General features: G+C 61.5%; 1 protein-coding gene across 3 annotated transcripts in view; it reads right to left on the reverse strand.

Moving 5' to 3' along the window:
• SLC7A5 (solute carrier family 7 member 5) overlaps positions 1 to 9,951 on the reverse strand; it is a 33,466-nt gene extending 23,515 nt beyond the window's left edge. For 2 of the 3 annotated variants that reach the window (XM_067720060.1, XM_067720058.1), the window contains exon 1: positions 9,326 to 9,951. In XM_067720060.1, coding sequence (XP_067576161.1) covers positions 9,326 to 9,857 — 532 coding nt within the window. In that variant the 5' untranslated portion in view covers positions 9,858 to 9,951. The remainder of the gene's footprint in view (positions 1 to 9,325) is intronic. The other variant, XM_067720059.1, reaches the window with a different exon arrangement.
• Between the last annotated feature and the right edge of the window lie 932 nt (positions 9,952 to 10,883).

Here is a 10,883-nt window from a genome sequence, read left to right on the forward strand (position 1 = left end):
AACATTGTTAATCAACTATACTCGAAAATAAAATTAAAAATTTTTTAAGTTAAAAAAAAGCAAAAGAAACCACACACCCAAATCCATTTCCCTCTCTGACAGAGGGTGACACCCTGACGGGATTTATCAGGCCCAGTGACCAGGGCTGCCCCGGACTTTGTGTATTGCCAGTAACAAAATCTTCAACAAACCCGGCAACGAGGGCCAAGTGTGAGCACCTGCTGCGTGCTCTTCATCACTCAGCGTCCCCGGCACTCCTGGGAGTCCCCTCACCCTCACCCCCTCTGCTGACTCGAGGACAAACACACCAGACAACGGCATGACCGAGGCCAAGAGAACCATCTGAAAGCTGAAAGCAGAGCACCTGGGGACTGGCTGGCCCCCCACTCATCAGAAAACCCATCTACTGTCCCCACGTCTCTGATGGGGCCGCAGCCGTGGACCCTCCCTCGTCCCCGGCCCAGCGTCTGTAGGGACCGTCCCCCTCCAGGATGGAAAGGGGAGTGCAGGTATCACTCGGGTTTCATGCAGGGTCCACGGGTCAGAGCCCCAGAGCCTAGAACCTCACTACCAAGTGAGTCCTACGAAGCCGCCAGGGCGTCCTCAAATGAGTCTCTGAAGAAGGTACTTTCTGTACGTGGCTTCAGGACGCCTAAGAAAAAGGGCCAATGCTTGAGGCAAAGCCAGTCTGAGGCCCAGCGGTAACTGCCACCCCACACAGGTGGGAGGGGCCCAGACGCCAGGCAGAGGAGCCCCGTTTTACCCGCAGCGCTGCCAGCAGGCCCCCGGCGGCCCCCGAGACAGGAGCGGAAGTGGCTGGCAGGCGGGGCCTGCTGCAGGAAGCCGGGCCAGCCCGGTCTCTCGGGGCAGCAGCTGTCACGGTGCCGGAGAGCAGCAGGAGCTGACTACCGTGACTGAGGCCGGACGAGCCCTGGGCCCAGGCAGCCGGCCCACCTGCCGTCCGGAGCTCTACCCGCCAAACAGCTGCACCCGCTGGGCACCTGGACCCGGAGCCCCGGCTGCAGGTGGGCCGAGGCTCCTCGACTGTGGCCAGGGAAAGCCTGGGCTTGCGTGACCCAGGCAGCTGGGAGAGTGACCACCGACAAAGCGTCCAGTCGCTCTGGCGTTCTTGTCCTGCCTTTACTCTACTGTCCCAAACCGCCCAGCACACGGGGACCCAGCGTTCACAGTGGGTGCCTGGTGCATCGGGGCCTCCACTCTGGTCCTGGACACCCAGATATCCGCTGGGCTTGGTGAGAGCCCCCTCCACCCCAGGCCCGGCCCCCCCCCCCCCCGATGGCCTGTGCCTCCACAACCCAGCACCTTCCACTCCTGCCCTAACTCTGCTGTCTCCTAATAACAGATAGGTCTCCCCCCCCACCCCGGAGCCTATCAGAATCTCTGAGGACCTCGTAAAACAGGTTCCCGCAACCCAGAGCATCTGACTGGGCAGGCCCGAGAACCTGCATTTCTGACAGTTCAGGGAGAACCAGTGGGTGACTTCACGACGTGTAATTCACCTTGACTGGCTCTAAGAGAGTGCACACACAGGACCCAACTGTACCCCGAACACCTGAGAAGGCCGACCTCGCTTCCAGGCGCACTCAAATACAGAGCCCGCTCAGGGTGACAGTCCAGCTCCTGGCCCACCCAGGACCCCACCACCGGCCACTCCAGATCGGAGCCTCCAGAGAGTCTGGAAAACGGAAAGAAAATGAAGGAATTCTCAGGGGCAGGGGCTGCTCAGGTGGGACCAAGGGCTCCAATTCCAGTGTCTGATCTCCGCGGAGAGAGGCAGTGGCCACAGGAGCCAACGGATGCCACACCTCAGTCCAGTTGGGACGATGCCCCTCCAACACCCCCACCCTTGTCGAGCCACTGATTTCCTGCAAAAAGAACTGCTAACAGGCCGAGTCACATTTTCAAATGCGACCAGCCCTGGAACGTGTTTCACGTTTTCCATTTTTAACTGGGGCTGGATGACGCCTGGCTACAGAGCTCCCCCTGCTTGGTGGTGGCGGTCTCAGCGCGCATCAGGAACAGGGCTGACACTTCATTTCAAAACACACCAGGACTTCCCTGGAGGCGCAGTGGTTGGGAGTCTGCCTGCCAAGGTAGGGGACACGGGTTTGATCCCTAGTCTGGGAAGATCCCACATGCCGTGGAGCAACTAAGCCCGTGCACCACAACTACTGAGGCTGCGCTCTAGAGCCCGCGAGCCACAACTACTGAGCCCACGTGCCGCAACTACTGGGAGCCCACGTGCCACACTTTCTGAAGCCCGCGTGCCTAGAGCCCGTGCTCCACAACAAGAGAAGCCACCGCAATGAGAAGCTCGTGCACCGCAACGAAGAGTAGCCCCTGCGCAGCAATGAAGACCCAAACACAGCCAAAAACAAAAACAAATAAATTAAAAATAATAATAATAAATAAAACACACCAGAAAAAGGCAAATTCAGTTCACTCTGAGATCTGCTGACACCCGAGCCCTGAAGTTAGCAGAAACCCCTCAAGTCTCACTTTCTTTGGTTCTTCTGAAGCAGAGCCCTGCAGAATACAGAGGTTCCCAAAGGTCCCCCCGCCTCCACCCCCAGCCCCAAGGACAGCCAGGCCCATAGGAGGGAGCCCCCCTCCAAGTTGGCCCTGATTTCTAACATGCTGTGTGACCTTGGGCAGGTTACTCAGCGGGTCTGAGCCTCTGTTTCCTCATCAGCTAAATAGGAATACTGCTGCTGGCCCCACGGGTGCGTTTTAACATGCAGACATGCCGACAGGCACGCCTGCTGAGTAAAGACGCGCTGAGGACGGCTGAGGCTGTGTGTGCAGGGGACTCCGTGGTTAGTCTCCATCCCTGGCTCGCACCTCTGTGGTCTGGAATCCCCCCGCCACCCACCCAAACCTGCTGCAGCACCTGAGGGTGAGAGGACACTGCAGCATCCACCCAGCCCCCTCATTTGCTAGCTGGGGTCAGTGGAGCTCAGAGAGGTTGTCCAATGTGCCGGAAGTCACACAGCAGTCACCAGGGGAGTGGGGTGAGGACGCCCAGGCCTCCTAAGTCCCACTCCCATGTTCTGGGCACTTGACTGGGATCTTCAACCCCAGCTGCCCGTGACAGGTTCCCCACCCTGGCTCCCCCAGCACACACTGTATGCACTATTACAGGCCTGGATCTGCCTGGGAGGGCCTGGGCGTCAGTCCTCTGACCATGTGGTCCAAGGTGCAGCCAGGGAAGAGACCCACCAACCAGAGCAAGTCCCACAGGGCCCCACCCACCATGAACACACATCTGCTGACACCCGTGGAGGGGAGGGGACGGCTGGGTGGGGGGCACAGAAGCAGGCTGTCGCGGTTGGGGGGCGGGGGGGGCCTGGCAGGGCTGACTTCAGAACCCTACGACCCTGGACAACAGCCCGGGCTGAGAGTCCCTCCCCACACAGCGACAGGGCAATCCCTGGTCACCTGGGATGAGGCCAGACATGGACCCTCGACGACCCTCTGTGCCTCAGCAGGTGAGCTGGCCCCCCAACCCCCCGACCCGGGAATAAGTGCTCATAACCGGACTCTGGTGACCTTCCCTCCCCACCCAGACCCCCGAACCCGGCCCCTCAGCCCGAGCTGTCAGCCCCTCCTGGAACAGGCCGCCTGGGGGCAACTTCTCTCCCCACGTCCCTCCCAGCCACACGCACCCCACCCCCGCCTCGTCCTTTCCCTCAGCTCTGAAGGGGTCTGACACCACGGCTGGTAACGCGTGGGGTGTTGCTGCTGTGTGGGGTGCCCAGCCAGGGCCCCTCCACCTGCCGCTGTGCCAGACACACCTGCTGTCGTGCTGCGTTCCTGGACAGTCCCTCCAACACCAGACCCTCGCCGTGACGGGCCGGCCAATCACACGCCCTCTGCAGGCACAACGTGATCACCCCACCGTGCTCCAGGCTCTGAAACACAGGCCCCGCGAGACCCAGCACCCAGGCCCCGGGTCACGCAGCCGGAGAGCCGGAGCCAGGGCCCTCGCAGGCCTGCCAGCTGACTCAGGCTGACAGGGTGCCCTAGAAGGGGACCAGCTGAGGACACAGCCCTGCAGCCAGCGTCCATGCCGAGGGCTGAATCTTGTACCGGCCTTGGGCAGCTCACGTGGACAGGGACAAAGCGCTAGGGGGCCACGGGGTTACAGGGGGCCACGGGCCCACGTCTCTGGGCAGGGGCCTCGGTTCCGTACTGGCTACACTCGGGGCGACTCACAGACGATCAGGCTGCCAGCCAGCAGCCAAGGTCAGGGTGACGCAGAGGGCAGATTGGGTTCCCTGCAGCAGGCCGGAGGCTTCCCAGAGCCGGCGCATCCCCCGGGGGGGAGGGTGGCGCAGCCCGGAGGACGCCCCTGCCTGAAGGCAGGTCTGGACACACAGGCGAGGGGGGAAACCACACCCCTCCCTCCGGCTGCCCGGCCAACCCACACTCCCAAGCAAGAATGCAGGATCCTGCCAGGACTGAGGAGAGAGCTGGGTGGGGAACTCCTGCCAGGAGGTACAGGGGACCCCAACCATCGAGCCAAGAAGCTGCTGGACTGGGCAGTGGTCCTGCTGGGGGCAGAGGACAGGACAAGGCCCGTTGGTGGGGACAGGCGTGCTCTGGGCAGCTCCCCCAGCCAGTAATCCAGACAAGGGCCCGGGAAGGTTACCCTGACTGACTGGGGGTGTGGAATCACGTGCCCCCCGGTCCCCGGCACCTGCTGTGAGTCACCGGAGGGGACAGGAACTGGAGGCCAGCATGGGCATGGGACAGGGCCCGTGGCCACTGGGTAGATAGAACCCATAGGGCACCTGTCAGCCACCCTGCCCTGGAAGCTCGTTTGCAAAGTTCTGAGAGGAAGACGGAGGTTTTTCTAGATGCTTTCCTATAAGGGGTCCGACTCCCCACAGTGCGGGGGCAGTGCTTCCCGGAGAGCCCAGGACACACACACACCTCAGATCCACTAGTGTGTGCCCCTGAAGACCTGGCGCCTGGACATGGCGACCGACACTGTCCCGGACGCCTGATACCCCCAGCACGGACGCAGCCGTGTCCCCACGCCGGATGACAGAGGCGGCTCCGGAGGGGAAGGGCACCACAGCCCCGGCTCCCGCCCACCGCGCCGCAGTCTCCCTGGCTGTAAAGTGGGGGTGATGACACTGATTTCAAAGGCTGGGCCGTTTATGCCGTGACGGGGGCACTGCTCTTGGGGGGCGGGGGGAGGCTCCCAACCCGGACGGGGCCCCGGGGTTCTGGGAAGCTCTCACCGCGAGTCTGGGGTGAACGAGCAGGGTCTGCACATTCCATGGGATCATCAAAGGGGTCCGTGACCCAGAGGAAAAGGGTCAGAATCGCCCTCCCTCAGTCATGCGCTCTGTGAAGTACCCGCCACGCCCCGTGACTCGAGCCGGAGCGCTTTCATGTCTGGCCCAGGAAGTCGGATTTCAGGGCTAATTACCATGCTACCGTCTACACTCAGCTCACAGCTCGCGATTCTGGGGTTGCCAGCTCCTTGGAAACACCCAGAAGCCTCTGCTTCACGTGGCGAGGGGTTCAGGCCGGGCGGCTGGCAGGCGTCCAGACACCCTGAGCCGGCCTCGGGCTGTGTGCCGGCCTCGCTGTGACAGGCCTGGTTTGAAGCCCGGGGACACAGCGGTGGACACGCCGGGAAGCCTGGGGGAGAGGGTGTGCTGCCACCCCCCACCCCCTTCGGCTCATGACCCCAACGACCAACTTAGCCTGGAGCCAGCTGGCCACGGCTCACCCCCAGCCACCAAACCCCTGCCTCATCTGCACCCTCCCCTGCGGGGGACAGCTGTGCCCCAGCCCTGGGCGGGGCCACCCCCCCTCCCCCCCTCCCCCGGCAGGGCCGCGGTGCCGCCTGTGCGATGGGCAGCTAAGCTCCGCTCCTGACAGGGAGACGCTGGCCTCCGTCCTCTCCAACGCTCTCCTTCCTTCTTTCCGCTAATAGAGGAGAGGAGAGCAGTTTGCAGGGCGGCTCAAGAGGTCAAGGGCGAACGCCAGAAGGAGGGCACAGCCGCCATGTGACCGGGGTCCCCGGATGCCATGCTCGTTAGACACGCAGTGGCCGAGGCTCCTCACAGACACCCCCCACGAACCCCCATGTCAGATGCGGAAACTGAGGCTAGGAGGGCCCGCGAATTCCTCAAATAAGAACCCGGGTCTGTCCACGTGCAGAACGCAGGCTCTTTGCCTGACACCAGTGGAAAATATCTCAGGTCACGGGTCGCTAGAGGAACAACAGCTGAGGACCCCCTGCCCCCACTCCACGCAGGTCTGCGGGAGGAAGGGTGACTGGGGCGGGGGCAGCTCATCTAGGGGAGCCTGGGCAACCCGCTCTGTCCCCTGTGAGAAGGCAGGAAGGAAGCGCTTTCCAGGCCACACCGAGGGCCACCAAGCCGGAAGGGGACGCAGAGTCCCACTCCTGGCCACCAGCAGACCTGCCAGGTTCTACAAGATGGACGGGTGATGTGCATGACAACTGTGGGGTCCGGGCGGCCGTCCTCCGCAGTGGGAGAGGGAGAAGGGCGGGCGGCCAGGCCTGCAGCCACTTCCCTGACACCTGCGTGTCCTGGGCGGGAGTGACCACAACTCAGACAGGGCCCCATCTGGCAGAGGGAGATGGGAGCCTGTTCAGACGCCTTCCCTTAGGAGCTTCTCCATGAGATAAAGGACTCAGTTAGGTCGCAGCTGTTTCTGAACCACAGTGGCTCCCAGGTACCTGCCCTGGGCAGCTCCTCTCTGTGTATGCCTCGTCCAGCCTCTCCAGATCCCCCTGGACCCATCAGAGAGAGAGGCGGCCAGGAAGGCTAGAGACATCGCAGACGAAAACCCGGCCAGGCGAGAGCCTCACCTCTCCCGAGAGACTTCTGTCGCAAAGATAAACCCAGTGTCCCCTGAATCTCAAACTAACGCTACCAAGTTCTCGCTAAGCGATAGATAACCCGTGCAAACCAAACTTCCGGGGCCATCGGCAAAGAGTCACGGGGCTCGTGTCCCTCTCTCACCTTCATGGCTCGTTAAAAACATGGAAACACCAGGGCCACGCCATGAGAGGGCCCCATTTCGTCAGACCTACCAGAAAAGGGGCTCGCCCCTCCCCCCGTCTATACTGTCAGTGGGATCATTCTAAGCACCAAAGCCAAACTGAGTCACAACAAGCAGAAAGGAGCTGTCCTGGGGCGAGACCAGGGGACAGGAACGGTCCACTAGCAACACCGAGAAGAGCGTGGCTTCTGAACCCAGGATACACTGTTCAAAGAGCAGGCCCGGGGCCGCTCGTGAGGCACCAGCACGGGCTGCTGGGCCAGGGGTGCACGTGCCCCCTGTGGGGAGGGGCTCAGGGAGCACGCGACGCAGAGGGTCCTTTCTCCTCTCGAGGAGAAGTTCTAGAACCCATCCTGTGTGCAAGAATCGAACAACACTCAGAAACTTTGTGGCTTTTTGCCGCCTTCTCAGGCACCCCGCAGAGCAGGCCCCCTCCCTGCATGGCCATAACCTTTCTCTGTGCCCCTGAGAGCAGCCCGGGCCAGCGGCTCCGAGTTCCGCCAGCCTCGGACAGGCCCACGTCCCCCTCTAGACACAGCAGGCTCTAGACTAGCGCTCACTCCTGCAGACAACGTACCCCTTTTTGTTACTGAAAACCTCCTTTCCATCAGAAAAAGCAACAAACACCCAGCTCACACCCAAAGGGGTGCTGTTCACGTGACCCTCCACACTGGTGACCAGAGTCTTGGTGAGGGTGTACCCGCCACAGCCCCTCCAGAATCCACCCCGAGCCTTTACCTGCTTAAACCTAAAAGTTTAAGAAAGTAAGGCATCCATTTTCCAAGACTAGAAAGTGGGCCCTTTAAAGGCAGTATCACGTCATTACGTCCTGGGCCGAAACATTAAATAAGACCTAGCAATGATGAAAATCGCACAATTAAAATTCTTTAATTGGGGCTTTTCCTTACTCAGCCCAAAGCACCGTCTGAGAAGCCCACCAGAAGCCACAGGTTCCCCGTCCTCAGGCAGATCGACTGTTGCTGTGACTATTCCTAGATTTGGACCAAAAGTTTTTATAAGCTGAGATCCTCATCGCTGAGACTCCCCCAAAAGGCAAAACGCTCCCCCCCCCACAGCGTAGTTGCTCTGTCAGGGTGTCAGGTCTCCTGGGGTCACCACTTCCCAGAGCGTGCCTCAGAGTTCTGAAAGCCCCTCAACACTACCACCACCACGCAGTGAGCTTATGCGGGAAGCTGGTCCCCAGGCTCAGAATCCCAACAGCATCGGCATGTCCTGCTGGTCAGAAGCCGCTCCAAGGGATGGCACAGTCCCCTGAGTCTTGGGGCTCGGACAGAAACCACAAACCAGCCCTGTTAGCTCTGCACTTCTGTGCACCGTCAAGGTGCAGACAGAGCCTCAAATTAGGGGGCAGCTCTGAAAGCAGGAAACTTCCGTCTTGCAAGCCTCCTTAGACGTTCGCCAAGGGGTAGGGGGAAAACTGCAGCAGCCACAAAGCAAAGAAAATTGCGTGGCTTTTGGTACAAGTGATTTTTTTTTTCCTGAAATCCCACCAGAAAACAGCCCACCAACGTACCAGGACCTCCTCCACCAACATACTGGGGCCTTATCCACCAACATTTGGACTGTACCCAATGGCTGTGTTTCAGCACAGCTTGGGACCCCAAAGCCACCCTGCACACATTTAAGTTTCAGCCAAGCACCTCTCTTTTACAACTCACTAGGCAACCTTCAGGGCACTCAACACTGCTGCCTACGCGAGCAGCTCATTCACTGCCCACACAGAATCTTATTACTATTTGGTTTTGTATGAGTCAGCCTTTCCTGATTAGCTGGTTTGAATGAGGTGTGGGGTGTTTTTTTTGGTATTTTTCTTTTTAAACTACGATTTCTCTCTTGAAAAAGGGAGTTTCCCTTGGGAACTCAAACAGACAAGTAGTTGGCTTTTGAAATTCAAGCACTCCACGTGGGTGCCTTGCAAGAAAGTAAGGATATTGCTTCAGCTCCAAGAGCTCTGGATGGACTAAGTGGAAAGGTTAGTTCCGGCCTGAGGCTCAGGGCGGAGACCCTGCTTGCTGTCTGCCGAATTCCCAAGGCGGTGAGGAAACGAATGAATGAAACGCACGTGGGTTCTGGGGCTAGTGCCCTCAGTCTAAAACTGCGGGGTCGGCCCGGGGCCGCGGAATGTGAGCATGGTCCAGGAGTGCCGGGAGGGGCCCGGGACGCGGGCGCGCGGCGGCCTCGGCTCGGCGCCCCCCACCCACCCGCCCGCCGGGGTCCCGAGGCCGATACTCACGCACGCAGAGGCAGGCCACGAGCTTGGCGGCATCCTCGGGCACCGGGCAGGTGGGGAAGAGCGGCTTGAGCAAGTACGTGGCGAAGACGAGCGCCACGATGTACTGCGAGGAGGGCCGGATGATGAGCAGCTCGATCCAGAGCTTGAGAAAGGCGGGCAGCGAGCCGTAGACCTCGAGCATGTAGGCGTAGTCGCCGCCCGACTTGGTGATGGTGGTGCCGAGCTCTGCGTAGCAAAGCGCGCCCACGATGGAGAACACGCCGCACACGGCCCAAACCACCAGCGCCAGCCCCGGCGAGCCCGCCTCCTTGAGCACGCCGGTGGGCGTCACGAAGATGCCCGAGCCGATGATAGTGCCCACGATGATGGCCACGCCATTGAGCAGCGTGATGTTGCGCTTCAGGGTCACACCCTCGCCCTCCGCGCAATCCGCGCGCTGCGCCGCCAGCATCCGCTCCCGCGCCTGCCGCTCCTCCTCCTCGGCCGCCGCGGGGGCCGCAGCCGCGCGCCGCTTCGGGCCCGAGCCCGCCATGCTGCCGCGCCGGCCGCGCAGGACAGGGCCGGACAGGGCCGGACACGGGGCGCTCGCCACCCAACAGAGAGAACCCGCTTTGCCGGCGTGGCCACTACGTTAACCGGCTCCGCGCAGCGCCTTTTATACGCCGCCGCCGGCCCCGCCCTCCAAGCCCCGCCCTCTGCCCGCGCCACCCGCCCTGCCCTGCACGCTGCGGTTTACTCGCCTGGCTGGGGCTCGGTGTCCGCCTCTGTTGAGAGGCACCGGCCGGCCCCGCCCCGCGCACGTGGAGCTCGCGGTGTCCCGCGGAGCATGGCGGGCGGTCCGGGCCCCACGTGGTTCCGGGGATCCCAGCTCCGCCCCGCGCACGTGGAACGCTGGGCTCCTTGCCTTCCTAGCTAGCTCCCTCGTCGCCCCTGCCCCCCTCCCGCGGTGGCCCCTCCCGCGCACTGGGGACCCCGCTGCTCGTGTGGGAGCGGGCGGTGCAGCAGGGCCGACCTGGGGTCACAGCACAGGATGGATGGGATTTGGGGCGCCTTTGGGGCTCAAAGAAGGCACGCTTGCTCCGCTGGCGGGCGCCCAGCCCCGAGGTGGTAGGCGCCCTCGTGGTCTGCTCACCCTGGGGACTTGAGAAGTATTAAGATGATCAGAACCACCTCTCCTCGGGGGGAGCTTGAGGGCCTGAGGTCCCGAATCCCAGGCTTCATGAGTGCGATCTCAGAGAAGAGGGAAGCGCTGAGGCCACATCTGAACTCATTCCTGGGCTCAGAAATTCTCATTTTATCCCAAGGGGAACCTCCTTGCCAAAGAGCAGCGTTCAGGGGCTCACAGATTTGAGAGGTAGCGACACAGACTCTGGGAAACCAGGAATCTGCAAAAGCTCAATTAAATTGACAAAATGGGGGCTCCCAGAAGGAGCACCGTGAGAACTCCCTCCCCCAAACCTACCTGGAAAACCCAAAGGCACGCTGCAGGGTGAAGGGGCTTTAGACTTAAAGAACTCCAGAGGCTCCTGGATAGGAGGGGCGGCCAGGTAACTAGGGC

The sequence above is a fragment of the Pseudorca crassidens genome, chromosome 20, assembly GCF_039906515.1.
Source record: "Pseudorca crassidens isolate mPseCra1 chromosome 20, mPseCra1.hap1, whole genome shotgun sequence".
Classification (NCBI taxonomy): domain Eukaryota; kingdom Metazoa; phylum Chordata; class Mammalia; order Artiodactyla; family Delphinidae; genus Pseudorca; species Pseudorca crassidens.